This window comes from Vespa velutina, chromosome 24 (genome assembly GCF_912470025.1).
Source record: "Vespa velutina chromosome 24, iVesVel2.1, whole genome shotgun sequence".
NCBI lineage: Eukaryota > Metazoa > Arthropoda > Insecta > Hymenoptera > Vespidae > Vespa > Vespa velutina.
This window is the reverse complement of record NC_062211.1, coordinates 942,261-966,554: the sequence shown is the minus strand read 5'-3', so window position 1 is coordinate 966,554 and position 24,294 is coordinate 942,261. Positions and strand designations below refer to the sequence as shown.

The following is a 24,294-nucleotide window of genomic DNA, read 5'->3' as shown; positions in this document are numbered from 1 at the left end:
TTTATTGTTAATAATCGAATTATTTCTTATTCGTCAGTAATATTGTATCTGTAAAAAATAATGTATTATATTAACAGCAAAAAACAAATACATTTATGATACATATCCATATAATATGTAATATATAATATATAATATATATAATATAATATATTAAAATCGTACTATACATATATCCATGTTCTTAACGTTGATCGGTCACTGTTGAAACGACAAGAAAGTATCGACCAATCATAACGAGATAATTTTATGGCATAAAAGCAAATGTACATGTTCATTTCTATATGTCGATGGAACATCTTGTATCACGTATAATCTTAGGTTAAAGTATTTTAGCAGACGACACTCGAATCGACTTGACAGCTCACTCTGTATCTTCACGTGTCCCTTTGCGCATCGCATTGCGTAACTGGAGTCCGACTTCCAGGGAGGAGCTCCCTTTTTCGGTGAGTAAATGCAAGCTGTCGAAAATAGTGTGCTATCGAAAAGAAAAAATATTGATGTGTCTGTGTCGGTAATAATAAAAGTTGAATTAATCGAGTGATTTACGGGCACAGCTGATTTATCTCAAGTTGTTATGATACAACCTGAGAAAACTGTTCAATTTATCAGCAACCAATTGGGTACTACTAAATGAAGTTTTCAGCCAATCGTGGTTACTACGTTCAACCCGAGGTCAAACAATAGAACCAGCATCCGACATCCTATTACAACATCATCGTTGTCAAGTTGCGTGCTTTTAACGAACGTTTTTATTACGCGAAAAATTTGGTGCTTGTCGTCTCCGTTTTTATTAACGCGATTATTAGAGTTTGATTTTAAAGCCTGTCAAGCATCTACGAATGAAAGGTAAACTCGACATGCAAATATCCAAACGATACTGATTCCGCTTTGAACGTAACCTGAGCTCGCTGAGTGAATATCAATATTGCGTCTTCTTCGTTTCACTACAATCGATGTGTGACGATATTTCATTGCAATTAGACATGTAATATTATTTTTTATGCGGTTACGTCGCATATTATCAAGAATTTCATGTACGTTTTATATAATATTTCAAGAGAGTGACATTTTTGTGACGTGTTCATTCAAGTTCATTTACAATATGCATGGGAACAAAAGTGTGATAATATACGTATTTCTAATAGAAATGTAGAGATGTCGTTACACGGTCTGTAAATTATCATGTTGTATAAATACATGATTATTAACGGTATAAACAGTTTTACACATTCACAAATAGGAGAAATTATTTATTACTATATTTTCATTTTTGTATATTTAATAGAGTATAAGTGAATGTCATTAAACGAATCTATACATGCAAACTGTTCTTTATATTCAATATCCGTCGATTTAATGGCGAAAATATCCTGTTAATATTCCCATATTTCTATTGCATCATTTTTCTTAACGGATAATTCTTAACGGATAAGTATCATACTATTAGATTTTTTCGTTTATATATTTGCAGTTATTTATATATTTGTAGACACAAAAATACAATGAGATCTTTATAAATTCGATCGATTTTTTTCATATAAATTTTATTCCGTTTAGATATTTGATAGAGATCGAAATTCATCATATATTTTTACATAATTATACCATGTTATAACGATACGCCGCTTGGAAACATGCAAGACTATGCGTAAGCATTGAAAATTATCTAAAAAAGATACGTAATTTTTATCGGTGATCATTAAATATTCGAACGATTGTTAGGTTTGAAAGAAAATAAAAAAGATATGACTGTAACTATTAGTAATATCGTGAATAAACGTTAAAGAAATACGTAGAACGATTAAAAGAGCGCGCCAAGCAGTGAATTTTGGAACGCACTGCAATGGTTGGTCCGGCGCATGTGACGTTTTCCTTTTCTTTAGTGGAGGGGGAAACGGAGGCGGAGCATTCTCCGTACTTCCAATTCTAACCAACCCCGCCGCTAGTAACGAGGCTCGTCGCATTCCTCGTACGGAATCGTGCTTTCAGTCTACCTCGGTGGTGCGCGTTTGGCGTGTCTCTCGGTGTGTGGCTCATTGTGCGTGAGGGGGGGGACACATCGTTGGAGCCGCTCACCAACGTAGGTTTGCGTGCGCGTGAGTCCTGTTCCCGGACGGTGAATAGACGTATGTATAAAAGGAAGGACATAGACTGTCGTGAAAGCTTTTGCGAGTGAGAAGAGAACATTTTCCTCGTAATGCCCTGGGCATGTTGTACCGACATTCAGGTAATACGCACAATAGTCATCCCCTCGGGGGGAAGGACCGGTCGTTTCTGCCCTCATGCGAGGGATTTTCTTTTTTGGTGTACCTGAGGTCATACAGCACACACACTGGGCTTCGAGAGCGAGAGAGTAGTTCACAAGATAGGAGGGGAGGGAAAGAGTAAGACTGATAGAGGACAGAGAGTGAGAAGGGGGGAGGTAGTGGTGGAAAAAGAACTCGTCCTCCATTACTTGCTTGCAAGCAAATGGTGGATCGCTGCTTATGAGTCTCTTTGTTAAATTCCTTTATATCTATCTTCGATCTTTTTCGATTTACTCATTTCTCTCGCGACTGTTATTCTCACTATTCATCTCAGATCTTTCACAAAGCGTTCGTACAGATGTCAATGGCACAATTTTGCATTGTTACCCTTATCGCGGATGGACTTCAGTTACAGTGTTTGTTATGATTCTGCCTTTGGTATACTATCTCTTTCGCTGCGTAGGAAAAACATTAATTGCGTGTTATTTAGTCACGGTCTTCTTATCACAGTGCGCAGCGATTTAACACGGTTTGTATATTTTAAGTGTTCAAATTTTGCATTTTTTTTCTTTCGTACAAACGTTCCAAGCATTAATTATTAATGCTTTATTAATAAAAATTGGTAGCAAACAAGCCTTATGGGAAAATATAGGAGAAACATATTCACATTTTTTTTTTCTTTTTTTTTTTCTTTTTTTTTTTTTTTTTTTTTTTTTTTTCTTTTTTTTTTTTTTCTTTTTTTTCATCCATTATATCTCCTTTCCTAACAAAATTGTTTTCTATTTCAATTTTAATTATTTATTATAATGATTAAGATTAATAATATTATTTGATTGGACAGTTGAGATATATTGCTTTATGAAAAGATTCAAAGCTTCATACTCTTTAACAGTATATCAGCAACATTTCAAGTGTTAATAATTGAGAACAAAGATATGTATTGATCCCTCAGGTTATGCATTGACAAACTTGCTGCAGAATTATCATCTTTTTGTTTTTAGTTCAAGTAGAAAAATATACATATTCGATTATTATATATATATATATATATATATATATATATATATATATATATATATATATATATATAGACATAACACATATATATGTATGTATATATACAAATACACTTTCCAATCAAATTTGAAAATTATATATGTACAAGATATAAAGCATTCCATGGATATGTAAAAATATATAAGATTATATTAATATACTGTTATATCATCTATAATAATTACAATTTGTTGCTTTTGTTACAGGCAGTATAGTGGCATGAGTCAATTAATCTATGGCAGATCAACAAGATCAGTTGTTGTCAGGGGGGTCTGTAGAGAAGGCCAGTGCTTCAGCAGGTACCTCTAAAATTAGAGGGAAAAGCTCAGGCAGTGGTACAAGTGGCTATAGAAAGCGACAAAGTAGTAGTATCCCAGTGCCAGTAGAAGAGAAAAGACGCAGACAAACTATTGGTGATCCGCAACCACCTCAGGACCTTGACAACACATCTGCACATAGACATTCTATAGATTCTTCAAAAGGAGAAGACAAGATAAAGGGTGAACGTAGAAATCATGGAAGTGGTTTAGGACCATTCCTAGGTAATTCCAATACGTGAAATAGTTATTATCGTGTAGTGATTTGTTACATCAAGAATTTGTTACATTAATCAGAATATCCATATGAATTAGTTATTTTTTCTTAGATACAGATTGGAGACTGCAACACAAGGTTCAGCAGTCTAATTGTGGTATTAGTGGTAATACAAGAGTTCGCAACACGAGAACAAGTTTGCCAGAGTTAAACTTGACAGCTATAGATTGTGTAGCTTCGCGGACTCGTTCTCGTACTCCACAAAATTCAGCAACTTTATTGCAAGCAAGCAGTAGCTACAACTTATCATTAAATAGTGGCTATAGTAATCGAAAATCATCTTCAACGTACAACAACTTGGCATCATCATCGAGTGCTACTCCTGTTTCTAGCAATTCAACTACGTCAAGGGAAAGAGGTTAGTATATAAATTTTTATATTAAATAAAATGTTGATTGTAAAGATATATAAAGGATAGGTAATGTATAAAACTTCCTTGAATATTATCATTAGAATTAACCTAAATTTTTCTTAAAATGAAATTTTACACTTGAAATTAAAAAATTAAGTATTAAAAATTAAATAGTGAGATTCTCTATTATTGATTATTCTTCATATACTCTACAATCAACATATATTATATTATTTATGACAAGTGTAAACTGATTTGCTTAGAAGAAAGAACAACCTAGTTCTTATATAAAAGGTTATATAAGATTTTAGAATTAGCCATTTTTATACTCTAATATTTATCAACTTATGAAGCATAATATATATATGTATATATATTATGTGGTATGGCACAAGTGCAGCATATTAAGATCAATTTTATATATTAAATTTACATCTACCATATGTGTTTGGCAATGTGACCAACATGATGTTGTTAACATGCAAATAAGTGACTTTAAGAGCAATACGCATTTTAATTTAAAGTGTTATTTTATTCATTAAATATTAATTTCATAATTAAATATATGGATTTACACTTACATAATTATATTAAATATATTAGTGTGCATGTGCAGAATTTTTTAAGTGATATAATATGCTTTTTTAATAGCTACATGTATATAATTGTCATTGTTATTTTGGTTTACTGAATTTATATAATAACATTCTTTACATATAATGAAATGTTTTATATAGTAAATGCCAACATATTAAAATGCTATTAAGTTATAAATAGAACTGCACAAACATTAAATTTATAAATATATTTCATACGAATTTTATAATAATCTTTGTTCTCTGATTTATTTATTTTAATTTAAATAAATATAAGAAAATATCTTGCATGAACATTGCAATAACACATTGTACAATTCCTTACATATACAAAGTAGGGAAAAGATAGATTTAAAATTATAGAGAAAGGATTTTATCAGAAATATCATAAAAAATAAAGAAGGTAGCATTATTAAAATAAGAGTCATAGATCAGACTGTATCATTAGGCCTGAGGATGAGCGAATGTCTGGAAGGATTTGTGTCTGCTGTCAAAGCACTTTTTCCAATATCAACACAAACGTACCATCAAGAAGGTAAGCTTAAGGAGTACACAATTCGTACCACATTTTCTCTCTTCCCCTTATTTTCTCTTATAAATACAAGGTATAGATATTTAAAGAAAAGGATATGCTACATTTATTGAACTACATTATATAAATCTTCCTACATCTACATGCAAGGTTTCTCTTATTCAAACAAGATTGAAAAAGTTTATTTTTCCTTCTATTTATGCATGAGATTATATATATATATATATGTATGTATGTATGTATGTATGTATGTATGTATGTATATAAAGTGCAGTTCTTATAATTATTGAGTTCTTTTACTGGATAGTATTTAATAAAAAAATATAATTTAAATGATTATTTGTTTTTCTGTTTAGTATATACATATATACCACTTTTTAACTATAAATTAATTTTTCCTATAGAACTTTTATTTCAACAAAATTAATCAATTCGAATTTGATATTAATAATATCATGATATAACATTATTATTTGGGTTATGATATAAATATAGACCAATATAATTTATATAAACTATATGCAAACATTTTCGTGAAGTTTCTTATAAATGATTCTTATTAATATAACATTAATAAAATTCAAAGAATCTCTCCGTATAAATAATAATAAATTTTATATTATATCATATTAATTTAATAATTGATCAGTTAGCATTTGATAATAAAATTATACATTATTAGAATTAGAATTAAAAATATAAAAAATTGAAGGAATTTTACATTAAAATATATTGGAAGAGACTAAAATAATAAAATAAAAAATGTTCTGTAGAAAAAAAATGTGTTAACTAAAACATATGCCTTATTTTTAATTTGTCGTCTTAAATTATGATTGAAAACAAAGTATTCATTTTGGAAGCGTATTGCTCTATATATATAAAAGAAATTAAAATGATATTTATTTCTCCGGATGTATTATGATAAATTTATCATTAAATAGTAAATAAGTTTTCATTGTGTATTGTCTACATACATAGATGAATTTTTACAATGTAACTTATGAATAATATGCCATATTTAGTAATTAGCTATGAGTTTCAGAAACATACATTTTAAAAATATAATATTGTCATTATATTTGATTGAAAGTACTTCTTCAAAAAAGAAAAGATGAACAAGTACTTATTATTAGTCAAATAATTAAAATCAAGAGAAACAGTTGAATATATTTCTTTGGCTCATACATGATCTTTTTTATGTCTTATTTATTAGAACAAAAAAAAATGTATTTGTACATTTAATATTTTTGTTTTTCTTTATTAATATTTAACTTGCGAAAATGTTTGAGTTTCACAATTGTTCAGGGAAAATTAAGACGAATAGCACATATCTTAAAATTTTACATGCACTAATATATATATAAAAAAAAAATAAAAAAAATAAAAAAAGAAGAAGTCTACACATAATAATATTTCTAATGTAGACAATGAGATTATCATGTGATAAATATTAAAGTTAAAATAACTTCTAATGCATCAGTAATGTTTGAAAAAGCTATATTCTATTATTTTTCATGCAATTAAGTAATCATATGTTATTTAAATATTGTAGGGTCCAAAGCACACGGTGGTGCAACCTGTACAAGTAGCAGTACGAGTAGTCAAATCTTGGGTGTGAAGTCCAACGTCAGAGTGGGTAACACAGCTAGCAATTCTGTGGAGAGTGGTGGGGGGGCGTTGGCACATGACGGGGCAGGCACTAGTGGCATTACATCAACAGCCACTACCAATCCAGCTGTGTCTGCCACCGCTACTGCCACCCCTGCACACCCTCATCCTACACAAAAACATCCACTTCGTTCGCGTATAAAACTCTTAAGTGAACAACCTAAGGAACTGCCATCGAGTAACAAGACTTCAGGAAAACATAAAAAAGACTCCACGACGGGTTCCTGTTCTAGCTCAAGGTAATTTTTGAATAATTTTTCACAAACTTATTTACATTGAATTATAATAATTTAAATCCAAATTTAGACATCGCTCTTCGTCACGAGCACGGAAATCAATGGTGGAAAGTACTTCTGGAGGTACCGGAAATATAATGTCAGGGAATGAATCTATTACTAACAGTGCTACGCCAACATCTGTATCATCTTCTATTCCTGGTAGCCAGTTAGTTACTACAACGGGTGAAGATGAAGCAGGATCAGCTGTAACATCTGCTACTGGTAATGTTTATTAAAAAAATATATATTGAGACTAATTTAGTTAATAAGATAAAATATATTTAATTAATAAAATTAAATAATTTGTTGCTTTTTAAATAAGCGAGTGGAGGACCATCTGGATTATCTGGTACAACAGGAGATAGTGAAAGTGATGATGGTGAAGTTGGGAGATTACAAGCATTATTAGAAGCTAGAGGTTTACCTCCTCATGTATTTGGTGCATTAGGGTCACGAATGCAACATCTTCTAAATAGAAGTATGGGAGCAAGCTCAGGTATTAATATTAACAATGTTGACATTCTTAGAAATCATGACAAAGTATAATATTTATATGTCAGTAATCACCATTTCTATTAAGTTAAAACGCAAAATTTGAATTCTCTTACAAATATAATTTTGCTTATGTTTATAAATTATTTTTTATCAGCTGCAAAAGCACAACAGCTCCTTGCTGGCTTACAAGCTGTTGATGATGAAGGCGAACAATTACAAGCTGTCATAGGAATGGGAGAAATACTTGTTATGGGAAATGAAGATACATTAACAGGTTTTCCTGTTAAACAAGTCGTTGCAGCTTTAATAAATTTACTTGGAATAGAGCACAACTTCGTTATAATGACACATGCTTGTCGTGCTTTGACATACATGATGGAAGCTTTGCCTCGATCTTCTACCGTTGTTGTTGATGCTGTACCAGTATTTCTACAGAAGTTAGAATCAATTGAATGTATGGACGTTGCTGAACAATGCTTAACTGCTTTGGCTATGTTATCCCGTCGACATAGCAAAACAATATTACACGCGGTATGTTTTTATCTATTTATAAATATAAGTAAATATATACAAAACTCGTTTGATCTCCCATGTACAATATATTTTTATTTGATTAGGGTGGTGTATCAGCTTGTTTGAAATTTGTTGATTTCTTCAATATCACGGCTCAACGCGCAGCATTAACAATCACAGCTAATTGTTGTCAAAATCTTCATCCTGATGATTTTCATCTAGTCGCAGAGAGCTTACCATTGTTAACAAACAGACTGACGAATCAGGATAAAAAAAGTGTTGAATGTGTTTGCCAAGCTTTCAGTCGATTGGTTGACAGTTTTCAACATGACCCAGTTATGTTACATAAAATTATCAATGCGGAACTTCTGCAAAATTTACAACAGTTGGTATGTGGATCACTAATTTTTAGGTGAATAATCTATAATTTCGTTAATAATATTTATTTTATACAATTAATTATTTCAGCTCATGATTACACCACCTGTAAACAGTATTGGCAACTTCATAACAGTGCTACGAATGTTATCTGTGATATCAAATCGCTGTCCTGATTTGGCGCAGCTGCTTTTACAACAAAATATAGCTTTCACATTAAGTTATCTTTTAACTGGATCTTTGGAAATAAAAACTGAAGATGTAGAGTTAGTACCACGTTCACCACAAGAATGGTTTGAAATTACTTGTTTAATTGAGGAACTTATGCCTCCGCTACCAACTGATGGTATATTCAGTGTAAATAGTTTACTCGAAAGGACCAGTAGTCAACAAGAAACAGTCCATTGGGAGTGGCGTGATGAAAGGCATTGCTGTCATCCATTCAGCACTATTGATTCTAGGATTATTGAGGTATTATGAAAAGTAATTATTGTCTGTACAATTAAATATAATAAATTTATGTACGAAAAATATATCAGTATCACCGTGTCATATTGTCTGATTATTATTTACAGATGGCATTTCAAAATGGTGAAGATGAAATATGTCTTTCTACTCTAGGAAGGACATATACAATAGATTTGACTGTGATGAAGCAGATTAATGAGGATATTGGAATGGCACGGAGTATATTTCGTAGAGTGAATGCTCATCCTGTTGAGGGTAAAAGTCCTACTTGCTCATCTAGGTAATGAATTTCTAGAACTTTTAAATATGTATATATCTAAAAGTAAATTCAAAATCATTAAGTTTTTCATTATTCTATAGCATGGACGTAGTACCTCCAGTTATCGAGACAAATGAATGGCTGGTATCTTTTATACGAACTTTATTCTCCGTACTCTACGAAGTTTATAGTAGTTCGGCCGGGCCTGCTGTAAAATGTAAATGTTTACGTGCACTTCTTCGTATGGTATATTATGCCTCAACTGATTTATTAAAGGTTAGTACAAAATGATATATTTAAACATTTATATAATTTATTGATTGTTCATTTTCTTTATATCAGGATGTTTTGAAAAATCAAGTTGTATCATCGCATATAGCAGGAATGTTAGCATCGCAAGATTTACGAATAGTTATAGGAGCTCTACAAATGGCAAGTATCTTAATGAAAAGATTACCGCAAGTATTTGGGGTCCATTTCCATCGTGAAGGTGTCTTACATCAAATACGGCAATTAGCTGATCCTGAAATACCTCTTGGAGTTTCACCGCCCAAGTGCTCTTCTGGTGAGTCGTAATTATAAAAACATTATCAATTAAATAGTAAAATCATTTGTAAACACATTGTATATTATCTTTCGAATAGGTACATCATTACCAAGTCCACAACCAGGTCCGTCTACACCTATTTCTTCCACCATGATGTTGTCCTCTAGTAGTGCTACGTCACCTATTGCTTCTCCATCAACAAATGGTAATATATTATTTGGCGCAGTTGCAACATGTCAAATGAAGCCAAATCTTACCCCTTCAATGGATACACATAGTAGGACAGATTTGAATACCACCGTAGAAGATGCAAGTACACCGCAAAGTGCTCATCTGTAAGTACAGAATATTGTAACATAGAAACTGAACTGACTTTTTTTTATTTTTTTTTTTTTTATTTTTTTTTTTTTTTATTTTTTTTCGCAATTTATTCGTCTCTCTCTCTCTCTCTCTCTCTCTCTCTTTTCTCTCTCTCTCTCTCTCTCTCTCTCTCTCTCTTTCTTTCTCTCTCTCCCTCTCTTCTATAATTTTAACGCTATTATTTTATTAGAAGGATCGGAGATGTTTTGAAAAGAAAACGTCAAAACAAGAAAGGTCGGTTCTCTAGATTGGGTGGTACTGGGACGCAGCAAACGCAACAACCAGAATCACTTTTCACTGGTTTTACACAAAAGAATAATCGATTTTTGGGAAATCTTAATCCTGCTAGATGGGGAAGAAAATCATCATCGTCAAGCACTGTTAGTGATAAGAGAGACACAAGTTCATCAACCAGTTTATCAAAACCACCAAGTAATCCAAATTTATCAGGTGGTAATCGGGATAAGGCAAAAGCATGGGTACGCGAACAAGCTGCTCAATTCCTAGCAAGATATCAAGATGATGCACCTTGCACCCATCCAGCGTTAACGGTTCTTGCGCGACTTACAGCCGCAATACAACGATTACAATCAAATGTAAGTATAAATAAAATCATTAAAATGTTTCGTTTTCTTTAATATAAACAAAATTATATTTATTAAACATTTGTCCTTGTGTGTTCGATAGCAATTAGACGAAATGTTCTCAGCGCTTACCGAATTACGAGATATTGTACTAGAAAGTGATATATCTCCGTTCGAAATGAATTATAGTGGTCTTATAAAAGCTTTGTTGAACTACCTCACAACCACAGACGCACCTGGAAATCGTTATGATCGTTTACGGATGTTCTGGCAACTATTTGCAGAGTCTACTGTAAGAAAGTGTTACTTTCTTTGTTTCCTTTCTTTGTTCTCCCCCCTTCTTTTATTTTAATTTGACGAAATTTCAATCAATTTTATTTGCTACAATCTCTAGATACAGCAAGACAACAATGTCGTAGATCTTCAACCGGGAGCATTCGGTGCTCTTGTCGCAAAATTGAACAGTTGTGTTGCACAGTTGGAACAATTTCCAGTAAAGGTTCATGATCTACCAGCTGGATCCGGTGCTGGACGTGGAGGAACTAGTGCTCTTAAATTTTTCAATACACATCAGTTGAAGGTACAACATTTTAATAAAAATTTCTCTCTCTCTCTCTTTCTCTTTCTCTTTCTCTTTCTCTTTCTCTTACTCTCTCTTAAAAAAAGGCATACTAATAAAAAATTGTACAAATTAAAAAAATGTGATTTAATAATTATTATGATACAGTGCAATCTTCAGCGGCATCCAGATTGTAATAATTTAAAACAATGGAAGGGAGGTACTGTAAAAATTGATCCTCTTGCATTAGTGCAAGCAATAGAACGATATTTAATGGTTCGTGGCTACGGTAGAATACGGGATGCAGAATCTTTGGTTAGTGACGATGATAATAGCGAAGATGATATAGATGATACCTTGGTAAGTTTGAAATACATATACATTATTCTTTGTTAATTTATCTTTGTTAATTTGTACTATAAGTTGTATTTTGCTTTTTACTTTTGTTTTTTTTTTATTTTTATTTTTTTTTTTTATTTTTTTTTTTATTTTTTTATAATTTTTTTTTTTTATTATTATATATACATATACATATATATATATATTTTGTTTTTTTGTTTTTATTTTCGTTTTAATTTATAGGCAGCAGTTGTTATAAGTCAAGGCTCTGCAAAACACAAGCTCCAATTTTTGATAGGGGATGAAGTATTACCTTTTAATATGACCGTATACCAGGCAGTAAGACAATTTGGTTGTTCTGGTATAGATCATTCAGAAGCAGAAGCAGATGGTGAACCTCCTTTGGGACACGATGCAGTATGGGTGCAAACTCATACGATATATTACAGGTATTGTTTAATTTTTTAATAATATGCTTAAATACTGGTAATAATTATATGGCTTATTTCTGAAGGATACTCTTGATCTTTGACTCATCTGATTGCTGAAGTTTGCAACAAGTGTACAAGTGAGATTTTTGCCCTTTCAATCTTAAAGGGATATATATTTCCAGCTAAATATTTTTTGCAGTAAAAAATATTGTAGTTACTGCCAAATCATATCAAATAAATGACAACATATATCAAGGAAGGCTCTTGTCGCAGGAAAATCCTTTCGAAAACATTAAATAAAAGGTCCATATTTTGAATGCATAATTATCACTTTTAGAGCAATTTTTGTTATCCCTGTTTCTTTCAATGTAAGTTTGTATAAACCAGTTGCTCTCTTGGAGATGTTAAAGCAGAGGCACTATTATAATTATAAATGCATATTTTCTTGATATTTGTTAGGGTCAATTAATGATAAATTTGATTTTAGAATAAAATAGTTAACGTGACAAAAAGTTCTTAGTGTCATTTTAAACTTGTTACATTTATTTTCTTATTCAGACCTGTACCAGAGGACGAGGCCACGACATCTTCCAAACCAGGATCGAGTTCACAATGCGGTAGTAGAAAAGGCAAAGGCAAGAGTACAAAGATCAGTTCAAAGCGAAAAGAAGATAGTCTTTGGTTGGAAGGAATAGTACCAGCGCAACGATGTCCACTTACTCCTTATCTATCTCCATCTTTGCCACCATCTGTAACTATATCGGATGCTTCTTTAGACGGCTTATGTCTATTGCGGCTTTTACATGCACTTAATCGTCATTGGGGTGTTCTATTTCCTCATCTGAAAAGTATGAGCCTATTGTCTCCACAAGATTTCATAAATAACAAGATAGCGGCAAAGGCGAGTAGACAACTACAGGACCCGTTAGTTATTATGACTGGAAATTTACCATCATGGTTGCAGCAAATAGCAACAGTATGGTAAGTTATATAAATAATTCTTATATATAATGTTTATTCTCTGATATTTATATATAAAATATTATTATCTGTTCTTTATAGCCCTTTTCTATTCCCATTTGAAACGAGGCAGTTGCTATTGTACGCAACATCCTTTGATCGTGATAGAGCACTCCAGCGTCTTTTAGACTCTGCTCCAGAATTGTCAGGCTCTGACAGTCAAGAACGTGTTACTCCGCGTTTAGAAAGAAGAAAAAGAACCATTTCCAGAACGGATATTTTGAAACAAGCGGAACAAGTTATTCAAGACTTAGCTTCCAGCAAAGCTCTTCTTGAAGTGCAATATGTCAATGAGGTTCATTTTATATTTTTCTTTGACAGAAAATATACTGTTTATAATCATTCATTATTATGTTATTGAATAGATTTATTTATTCATTTTTTTTCCTTTATTTTTTTTTTTATAGGTCGGAACTGGCTTGGGCCCAACTTTAGAATTTTATGCGCTAGTTTCTAAAGAACTTCAACGTGCTGACTTGGATCTCTGGCATGGTAGTTCAAACCCTACGGAGACAGGTTACGTTAATCCTATGCATGGACTCTTTGCAACACCAATACCGTGGAGTACTAAAGTGTCACATCTCGCGAAACTCAAAACTAAATTTAAATTTCTTGGTAAATTTATGGCAAAAGCAATATATGACTCAAGAATGGTATGTTTTCAATTTCGAAGTACCTCTTTTATAGTAAAATATTACTTTAATAAACTATTATGATTCTTTCTTTTTCAGTTGGATCTACCATTTAGTTTAACATTTTATCGTTGGTTGTTGGGAGAAGAGCATACGCTTACTTTAGCAGATTTAATATACGTTTGTCCTGATATACATCGTACCCTCACGAAATTGCAAGAAGTGGTAAGACGAAAAGAAATAATGGAAAAGGATCAAAGTTTAAGAATGACGGAGAGAGCACAACGAATTGAAGCGCTAGATTTGGACGGTTGTCCTATTTCTGAACTTGGACTTGTCTTCGAATTACCAGGTTACGAAAATATAGAACTAAGGAAAGGAGGAAGTGACATACCTGTCACCATTCATAATTTGGATCAATATATCAAGGTATATATCGTAAGAAAAATAGAAAAAAGCTTATTATTAAATAATTCGTCATATGCTTTACACGTTTCTTCATTTTTTTTTCCCTTTTTTCTTTTTTTTTTTTTTTTTTTTTTTTTCCTGAATATATGAAGATTAACACTGAATAAATATATTATATTACAGTTGGTAACACATTGGTTCCTCTACGAAGGAGTTTTTAGACAAATGGAAGCGTTTCGAGAAGGATTCGAATCGGTATTTCCGCCGGCGCAATTGCGATTATTTTTCCCAGAAGAATTGGAAGCTGTATTCTGTGGACACACGCAAGGTGGTGGCCAATGGGATACAAAAACCCTTTTGGAATGTTGCCGTACAGATCATGGTTATACACCAGATTCTCGGGCTATACGTTTCTTATTTGAAGTCTTATCCAAATACAATAGCGAGGAGCAAAGACAATTTATTCAATTTGTTACTGGATCACCACGATTACCTGTTGGAGGTAAGTATATGTGTATATATATATATATATTATTTATTTATTTATTTATTCATTATTTTTAAAATTTTTCTATCGCTTATTAATATTTAGTAATAAATTTGATAATCATAAATTATATTTTATTTAATTATAATTTTTAATAAATTATATTAAATTATATTTTTTACAGGCTTTAAGAGTTTGACCCCACCCTTAACGATAGTGCGGAAAACTTTCGATCCATCGATGAAAACTGATGACTTTTTACCATCTGTAATGACTTGCGTAAATTATTTAAAATTGCCTGACTATACTACCTTGGAAATAATGCGAGAAAAATTAAGAATAGCAGCACAAGAAGGTCAACACTCATTCCACCTTTCCTAGAAATGGATGGGAAAATCACCGCCGCGCGTCTTTCTTTTTTCGCTGTCGCATTATATTCAGGTTGAGACCACTAATTCAAATATATATAGAAAGAATTTTTCTTTTTTCTTTTTTTTTTCTTTCTTTTTTTTTTTTCTTTTTTTTTTCTCTCTCTCTTCTATTCCAAATCACAAAACAACGATAAAACACGGTTTTTATACTTTGTATAAATTTGTTCGCAATTTGTTTTATTTTTAATTTGTCCAGACTTCTCTTTGTTCATAATGGGTTCAAACTAGATATTTATCTTATTACTACGTACGTTTCGGAATGTGATATACTTTATCAGAAAAAGTGCAAAAAAAATCAATGATGTTAGCCTCACCACGTAGGTTTTTCTCTCTGTGGTGATATTATGCGCTAGATAAGCTTAAGTGCGCAACCTGATTCTAGGAACTTATCTTCGGTGTGTGTAATGATAATAAAAAAAGGAATGTAAATATAGTTTAATGAGAACGCAAGTTTACATATAAATACTTTATATTACGATAGTAAAAAAAAAAAAAAATTGATATTGCTATAAAACTATATTATATATATATACATATATATATATATATATATATATGTATCTATATATACATACATATATATACATAAATATATACATATATATATATGTATATATATATATATAAGTATATATATATACATACTTTAGCTCTCCCAGAGGACGTTTACTAGATATAAGTAAATTTTATATCAGTGATGCATTTAGCATCGCCATGTGTATCGCCAATCTTATGCCTCATAATCTACGAGGAATATATGAGCTAAAATCAGTAAATAAAATACATGCTGCTACAAAGTAGCACGTGTTTTACATCTCAACTGTAAAGAGAGAGCGCCAACTCGTGAATGTGTGGCAGCATAATATCATTCTTTGTGCCCTCTTTTCTCTCATGATATAGATCGATCTCTTATGTTCGCCGCTTAATCTACGGCACTTGCGAGCATTGCACTAATTTCGTGCAACACTCCTATATATTTAAATTTATAATCTACGTATCATTAATTAATTATTATATTATTTGATATCTTTATTCTAGGTAAGATAGTCGAATTATTACTTTACTTAACTGTGTAAGGATGCAGCCAGCATCGTCAGACCGTATTCCCATCGTGGTTGTGCGAACAGAAGAAAATTCTTATGTCCACTTAAATACAGGCCAAGCATCATATTTATGGAGAAAAAAAAACAACAATAACAACAACAACAAAAAAAAACAAATAAAACAAAATGTAAGACTCTGTATAATACGAAATAGAAAAGTTATCAATTATAAGCGAAGCTGGTGTATCAAATGGATCATATATAACGACGTATATTAATTTCTTAAATTCAGGCGCAAGAGGTTCATAAAGAAAATTTACGTGTATAAGTCGGGTGCTAAAGTTATTACCGCCGCGTACATATATGCATCACGTTAATAACCTCTTATCAAAAAAAAAAAAAAAAAAAAAAAAAAAAAAGGAAAAAAAAATTAGTTCGATTATTAATACGATTATTATACCATGTAACATTGCTCTTGCAGGCCATAAATTGTTTTCCTAATATACAATTCAGTGCAATTAGAAGATCCATCTCTAATGGACTAGTAACAGTTGTATTCATTTCAATATTTTATTGTAGTTTATTAAATATACTTAAAAAGATAATAGAGCTGCCGATATCATGCCACCACAATGTTTAATATGTGATATATGCTGTGTGATTACACACGTACATCAGGCAATGTTACATGTACTGCAATCAACATAATGTATAAGGTACATAGTTATTTTTTATCGTGTCCTTTCACAATATGTGACGACGAACGACGAAAGGTAATACGTAAATACAATAATACATAGAAGCAAAAGAAATCTAAATGAAAGAAAATATGTTCAACCAACAGTCTTATATACACATTATAAGAAACGTGTAATGGTTCGAGATACAATTCAAACACATGTCATTAATATTATAAACAAAGTTATATTTATATCAATCCATTAGTATAAAGGACTTTTTCTTTACACAATGCAGAAAAGTTTTGTTTTTTTTTTTTTTTTAAAGCCTTCAATAAATGTAAATACAAGGAACATGCTTGCCAAAAAGAGAATCCTTTTTTAATCAATATTAATAATATAATACTTACTATATATGGCATGCATGGTAATGCTATAAAATATATTACTTAAATATGATTTATTTTCCATAAAAATATATAATAACAACATTATTTTATACATAGTCATTTATATATTTTTTAAAGAATTATTTACCAAAAAATATCAAACTTAAATACGACCTTACATTTGAAACATATCACAATATATTTCTATTGTTATATTTATATAAGTAGAGATAACCATCCCAATATGAGGCATGTACCACCGATTGGTGTTATCCTTGAAAAACGTTTATCGTTTGTAAAAGCAACATAATAACAAGATCCACTGAACATTATTATTCCACAAATGAAAAAAACTGCAACCTATAAATTAATAAGAAAAGATATAACAATTTAGTAGTAAAGTCGCGATATTTAACAAAGACTTACCAAGGATGGTTTTCTACTAAGAGGTAAGCCAAGTAAAGCTAGTGTATGAATAAAATGATATCTGTTCGCTGTTTCAAATATTCTTGCTTGCTCTGGGAGATTTTGTGCATTAAGTTCTGAAACAATGAGACAATAATTTTTATACTATATATATACTTTATTATGCACGTTTAACAAATCCATTTTTTTTTTATAACAAAGAGCATGATAAAATTAGATTATTATTAAAAGTATATTGGAACTAAAAAGTGATATTATGCAACTTACTATGTGCACCATAAGCACCCAATACTACAGCTGCCGCTCCACTAAGTCCAGCAAGTTTCACGTAAGGTCCTGCAGACGAAGCTAATTTCCATAAAGGTGTAGAAGGTGGCATTTTTACTTCTTGTTTCGGTTGTAAACCCATGTAATCACCTGCCTATAATATATGTATATATTTTTTTAAATAATAGACCATATAATAGATTTTATTTTGTTATAATATGAAATTACATAAATGAAAATTGATTAGATCAAAATTATTTGTTTTTAGGTTTGTATCACTTTTTTATATTTATTATTTTCTACATACATCATATATGCAGTATCATACCTTATGTTTTGTTATAGGTTATATTTGATATGATTGATAGCTTAGTTAAGCAATCTAAATAAAAACAATATCATGTATCTATTCACCGTTGAAAATCAAGGTCTAAATTTATTTCTCAAATAGTAATTTCATTAATAAACAGATTTAAAAACTCACCATTCTTGCTGTACCTCTGAGAAATAAGAATGTCCCAGAACTAACTGGATTGGTAAATACGATATAATTTAATAGTTCTGTAAATCCCATTTAGCTAAATTTAAATAATTGTTGAAGATTTAATTGTCTTTATTAACTTAAATTACACATAAATTCGTGCAATTGCTTAGTAACTCAAACCTAGTCAAAATATGTACACGAAGAAATAGCAACATGAACGACATTTCCGATTGGTCATTATTGGACATCACCGTTGCATCGTAAAACAAGTTTTAATTGGCTAATTCATAAAATATGTATAAACACATATTTAGATTAATAATATAACCTATGACTTACATGAGACGAAATTAATACAAAAGGGTAAATTAGTTTTATGTGATAATATAACAAATTACAATTTCTGAAATTACATTTATTTCTGTATTACATTTATACAAATTATCAGTTTATTCATCTTGATAATTTATCATCTTAATAAAATTTTGAATGATTTGGGTTGACGCATTTAATGGTATATCGTTGGAATTTGTTTTTCTGTTGAACTTTTTTCTAATGTATTAATCCAACTATAAAAGAAAAAAGAAATCAACTTTATTTATGAATATTTATATGTTCTTTCTATTTTAGATATTAAACATGATTCTGTTTTTACCTTCTTAAAACCAATATCAGCCGCATATTCTCTGAAACATTGTCGGCATATATTCAGGCCATATTTACGGATAAGTCCATGTTTATTTGCACAAGCACGGCTGTAAAAAGATTTAAAGAAATATTTTTAATGGAAAAAAAAAATAAAAAAATATAAATAAATGAATAAATAAATTATAATATATAAGCTAATCTTTATTAGCTTGCCCTAATCTATTTAACCTTTTTAGGTTAGATTAAGAAATCATGGAAAAATGTATTCTATGTTATGCGTTAAATAAATAATGATAAATACTAAATTATTCAGTATACCATTTCTTATAAATATTATATAAAAATGTTAAATAATAAAAAAAAATACATACAACGAAAACTTTGTAACACGCGGTTACACAACGTATAATACAACGTTATTTTATTATGTTTTCATTTAGCTAAAAATATTTGTATAATAAATCTAAAATAAACATTTCAATTGCAACTTACCAAGATCTAGATCCCTGACCGTATTTTCGCGGATGCGAATACCAAATATTTTGGAAACCCATCTTGCTAATAAATCGAGATCCTTCTTCGTTGAAGTCTCTAAATGTAAAGAACAGGGTTCTCAATCGAATGTTTCTTGAACGTATGTTCTCATTTCAATATATTTTCAAGGCGCGAAAGAAAAGAGCGCTAGTTGTTTTTTTGAAAATTTTTAAATAAATTAACATGATTTATTGAAATAAAGAAAACTATTTCTATATATACATATAAAAATTATGTATTTTATATAATAAAGTATATTTTTTGGTTCGTATATTATTTGTGAATAACGAAATATAAGTATGATTTCGAATACAAATAACTAATATTAACTAATAACTATGATACATAAACATTGTTCAGAAAATATTTACTTATAGTAATTTCAAAATTGCTTTTAAAACATTATATCAAGAGAAAGGATAAAATTACAAGAAGAAATTATTCATTTAATTCTTACAAATGTTGTCTATTGAATATCAGAACATGTTTTTCTAACATGATACATATGTGACATACTAATAAGAGAGGGGAATACATTAAAACGGTACTTTTTCTTCATGCATTCTATTCGTCTCAAACACCTTTAAATGTCACGTAAACTAAATGTTGATCCGTACTGAGGATCATTTAACATCAAACACAATGAAGCTTAAGAAAAAAAAGAAGAATAAACAAAAGGTTAAGATACATTATAATTTATTAATTTTAATATAATTATAATTATATTTATGACATTAAAAAATAATGTATAAAAATATTAATTTTTTTCAGCAATTGAAACGTGGGAACATAATGAGTGAAAAGTTAAAATTAATATTCCAAATGTTTTTTTACTTTGCTACAGGATTAACATTATTAATTGGCATATCCTACTTTCTATATAATCAGTCACATATTAAAAGGACGTATAAACAAATAGTTCAAGTTACAGAGAAAAAACCAACATTTTTAATTTATAATAAATCCAATACCACTGAACATTTAAAGCATATATTTATAGTATTAGAACGTTTAGGTTTTAAACCTACTACTAATGAAACTCAATGGGATCTTTTATGGTCGCACGAATACCCATTCATAGCATTAGCACCGATTTTAAAAAATTTGCAACCTCATCAACGTATAAATCATTTTCCTGGTTGTGGTTATATTACAAACAAAGGACATTTATCAACATCTGAAGGTCGCTATATACCTAAAGCATTTAAGATGCCAAAGGATAAAGATTATTTTCTTACATATGCCACTTTGTATCCGCACAAATATTTTGTTAAGAAGTCTAATAGTCATCGTGGTATCAAAGTTATTAAGATTAGTGATATGAATTTAACTGATACAGATTTTTTTGTCCAAGAATTTATAGATCGACCATACCTTATTGATAATTATAAGTTTGATATAGGCATTTATACTGTAATTACATCAATTGATCCACTAAGAGTATATGTTTACAAAGGAGATGTTTTACTTAGATTTTGTCCAATAGAATATTATCCATTTGATAGCAATAATTTAGATAAGTATGTTATTGGTGACGATTATCGACCTATTTGGGAAGTACCATCTTTAAAAAACTATTATGTTCATTTTGGATTTTCAATGAAAGATTCATTGGATGCATATATAACATCAAAAGGAAAAGATCCTCAAAAAATATGGAGCAATATACATGAGGCAATTAGAGAAGTGGCACTAATGAAAGAAGGCCAAGTAAAAGAAGCAATTCAACGTTTCGGCGGTGGAAGAAATTATTTTGAATTGGTCAGATTCGATTTCACACTTGATGAAGATTTGAATGTATATACAATGGAAGCAAATATGTCTCCAAATTTATCTTCTGCACACTATCCACCTAATCAATTACTTTATGAGCAAGTTTTATTTAATTTATTTGCACTCGTTGGTATTGGTCAAAGGATTAAAGAGAATAATTTTGAAACAAGGTCATTTATATTCTTTAATAAATTATTTAAAGTTTTCATATACAAAATAAAATTTGTTTTTAAATCAAATATTTACATTACAGAAATAAACTGGGATATGAAATGGAAGTTGCAACTAAAAATTTAGTAGTATTACCAAAATTTTGTGCAAATTGCAAAGATTGTTTTGTAATAGAATGTCAACTTTGTAATCCATGTTTCACACCAGAGATTAAAATTATTTTATCTCAAAGTTATAAAGAACATCAAAACAAAATGGATTTTCAAAGGATCTTTCCACCTTCTATAGTAAGTTCTAGAAAAAGTCACTATAAAAGTCACTTTAAAAAAAATATGATTTATATTTATTAATTTTTTATGTGATATTATTTTTTAGGTCGACGGAATGGAATTGAAAGATTATACACTACGAAATCAGTTGCTTATAAGATGGTATCAAGGAAAATGTGCTTTGGATCATACATGGTGTATTTAATAACATTTAATACATACAGTAATTTTTAATAAAATCATAAAATGCACAAACAAGTATGAGAACATATTAAAATAATAATAGTTATCACTTATATTATTAGGTGCATCATAATATATAAAAAAACAATGAAAAAATTATACAATCAAACTCAATATCATAATTTTTTATTATTGATTTTCAATTTTTTATTTTATAACTTTTTTTTAGCTTTACATTCTGGTGCATTTGGATTTGTACCTTCATAAAAATTTTTAAGTAAATTTATTGCTTCTTTACTTTTAATATCTCCTATTATTGTTACTTTGGTATCATAAACATTGGATACTTTGAAAACACTCACACATCCTCCAAACCTGTCATTTCTACAGCCATAAATAATACTGCGTACTCGTAATTGATATAATGCAGACGTACACATTATACATGGTTCAACAGTAACAATAATATCAATGTTAGAAAAAACTTCTTTATAATCTAAACATCTTTCTTTACAGAATACTAAAACTTGATCAATGCAATTCATTTCAGCATGTCTAGTTGCGTTACAAGTTTCATTAACAGTATTATTACTTTCTGCAATTATTTCATTATTATATATAAATAAACATCCAACCGGAACTTCACCAACTTTTAGTGAAGCCGCAGCTTTTTTTAAGGCAATGTCCATCCATGCAACTGCATTCATAGTGATATTAAAATTAATAAAAACAATAATACAAGTTTTAAAGTACAAATAATTAATACATAACATAGAAATGTATCTCCTATTGTTTATAAGAAGAAAATAACTTTTTATAACCATATATGTTAGTCCATATTACAAATAAAAAATGTTCCTTATATGTAGTTATTGTACTTATTGTAATAACACTTGTTTAATTAGTAAAATATTCTGCTAATCCAAGATCGTGTAATCTTTGTTTAGTTTTTTGATCCCAGTTTTGATTTCCTACAGATCTTGGACTAGGATGAGTAATCCACAGAACCTAAAATAGTAATTAATTACATAAAATATAAAATAACACAGAGAGAATATATATAAAGTGATTCTTAAATAATGGTTTTTATTACCTGTGCAGATAAATTATCCGCATTTACTACTGTTTGTGCTCTTTTTTCTGCAAATCTTCCTATACCAACTATAATCTTTATATCCAGCAATTTAATAATTTTGGACAATGCCTGATCACACAATTCATGTATTAATTTTTGTTCTTCACCCTGCAAAAAATATTTTGTAAGTATATAAAAATAATAGAAAGACAGAGAGTAAATATTGCCTTTAATTCTGCAGGTGTGATGTTTCGGCCCTTACGATCCATTAAAGCAATAGGACAATAATTATGTATATAAGAATGTTTAAATAAATTTTGTGGGGATCCGCACATTTCTTTGAAAAGGCCCCAAAGTCTTTTACCACTAATTTCACTACGTTTACAATCAAACCCTGTTACTTTTCTATCTGGTTGTTCTCGAGGAGGTTTCCCAATAAAACCGTGAAGTTTTAGCCAGTCACGAACCATACTAATTTCGCCAAATGGTACACCTGTTTGTGACATACCCCATGGACCAGGATTCATTCCAAGAAATAAAATCTTTTTAGGTCCATTACAATAGGTTTGAACGTACATTGCATGTACCTCAAATGCATAGATGATTGGATTATAAACATATGCAACGTTTGAAGGAAAATTTATGGTTTGTAGTCTTTGACATAGTTCTTGTTCAATTAATAATAGTTTTTCAGGAACTGGCAATTGCACAGATGATAATGTTGATGAATTATCTGTACTATTTGGAATTTCTGTTATATTTTCAGATGATTTAACGTCATCAGGACTACTATTAGACATTGATAACTTTAATTTTTTTGAATTTGGATTTTTAGATGGATTATCACATTCAGAATAATTCCTTTTTTTAGGAGGCATGCTGTACGTGTTTCTTTGTCAATTATTTCTAATTACTCTTACAGAATCATATATATACACTATTTATTTGTTAAAATAATCAATATTTTCACAGTAAACGAATAAATAATAGAAAATTGATTCGCCAATACCTTATATCTTGATAAAAATTGCAACAAATATTAAATAGATATTTTCACGTCTTTCGAATGGAGGGAAATTCAAATATGGCGCATTAATGGTTGATCATTGATTAAATTTA

At 30.0% G+C, this 24,294-nt stretch overlaps 6 protein-coding genes across 19 annotated transcripts; 2 read left to right on the top strand and 4 right to left on the bottom strand.

Moving 5' to 3' along the window:
- Window positions 1–304: 304 nt before the first annotated feature.
- On the top strand, window positions 305–17,249 carry LOC124956984 (E3 ubiquitin-protein ligase TRIP12). Of its 14 annotated transcripts, none has more exons than XM_047513523.1 (26): window positions 348–446; window positions 647–849; window positions 3,512–3,847; window positions 3,952–4,257; window positions 5,278–5,382; window positions 6,932–7,286; window positions 7,354–7,547; window positions 7,648–7,821; window positions 7,975–8,351; window positions 8,438–8,722; window positions 8,802–9,182; window positions 9,287–9,459; window positions 9,540–9,714; window positions 9,781–10,003; window positions 10,083–10,320; window positions 10,536–10,941; window positions 11,033–11,221; window positions 11,324–11,509; window positions 11,657–11,848; window positions 12,071–12,276; window positions 12,817–13,239; window positions 13,321–13,573; window positions 13,686–13,931; window positions 14,010–14,339; window positions 14,502–14,820; window positions 14,990–17,249. In XM_047513523.1, the coding sequence occupies exons 3-26, from the start codon at window positions 3,541–3,543 to the stop codon at window positions 15,184–15,186; spliced, it is 6,240 nt and encodes a 2,079-aa protein (XP_047369479.1). In that variant the 5' UTR covers window positions 348–446; window positions 647–849; window positions 3,512–3,540; the 3' UTR covers window positions 15,187–17,249. The 14 variants fall into 14 exon arrangements, 13 of the variants coding, with proteins under 13 accessions (XP_047369475.1, XP_047369479.1, XP_047369476.1 ...); XM_047513520.1 differs by having other exon boundaries at window positions 353–446; window positions 558–849; XM_047513521.1 differs by having other exon boundaries at window positions 359–446; window positions 613–849.
- A 150-nt stretch (window positions 17,250–17,399) lies between these two features.
- LOC124957004 (transmembrane protein 256-like) lies at window positions 17,400–18,748 on the bottom strand. The gene is made up of 4 exons (XM_047513561.1): window positions 18,523–18,748; window positions 18,039–18,192; window positions 17,772–17,887; window positions 17,400–17,705 (listed from the first exon to the last, which is right to left on the bottom strand). The coding sequence occupies exons 1-4, from the start codon at window positions 18,610–18,612 to the stop codon at window positions 17,562–17,564; spliced, it is 504 nt and encodes a 167-aa protein (XP_047369517.1). The 5' UTR covers window positions 18,613–18,748; the 3' UTR covers window positions 17,400–17,561.
- Window positions 18,749–18,916: 168 nt separating this feature from the next.
- Window positions 18,917–19,820, bottom strand: LOC124957006 (40S ribosomal protein S29). Its single transcript, XM_047513564.1, has 3 exons — window positions 19,663–19,820; window positions 19,178–19,277; window positions 18,917–19,091 (listed from the first exon to the last, which is right to left on the bottom strand). The coding sequence occupies exons 1-3, from the start codon at window positions 19,722–19,724 to the stop codon at window positions 19,083–19,085; spliced, it is 171 nt and encodes a 56-aa protein (XP_047369520.1). The 5' UTR covers window positions 19,725–19,820; the 3' UTR covers window positions 18,917–19,082.
- A 353-nt stretch (window positions 19,821–20,173) lies between these two features.
- Window positions 20,174–22,964, top strand: LOC124956995 (probable tubulin polyglutamylase ttll-15). The gene is made up of 4 exons (XM_047513547.1): window positions 20,174–20,382; window positions 20,476–21,647; window positions 21,731–21,935; window positions 22,024–22,964. The coding sequence occupies exons 1-4, from the start codon at window positions 20,308–20,310 to the stop codon at window positions 22,120–22,122; spliced, it is 1,551 nt and encodes a 516-aa protein (XP_047369503.1). The 5' UTR covers window positions 20,174–20,307; the 3' UTR covers window positions 22,123–22,964.
- On the bottom strand, window positions 21,082–22,924 carry LOC124957003 (tRNA-specific adenosine deaminase 2). The gene has a single exon (XM_047513560.1). It carries the CDS (start codon window positions 22,922–22,924, stop codon window positions 22,313–22,315), a length of 612 nt encoding a protein of 203 aa, XP_047369516.1. The 3' UTR covers window positions 21,082–22,312.
- Window positions 22,873–24,178, bottom strand: LOC124957000 (single-strand selective monofunctional uracil DNA glycosylase). The gene is made up of 3 exons (XM_047513556.1): window positions 23,403–24,178; window positions 23,194–23,343; window positions 22,873–23,108 (listed from the first exon to the last, which is right to left on the bottom strand). The coding sequence occupies exons 1-3, from the start codon at window positions 24,051–24,053 to the stop codon at window positions 22,998–23,000; spliced, it is 912 nt and encodes a 303-aa protein (XP_047369512.1). The 5' UTR covers window positions 24,054–24,178; the 3' UTR covers window positions 22,873–22,997.
- Window positions 24,179–24,294: the final 116 nt, after the last annotated feature.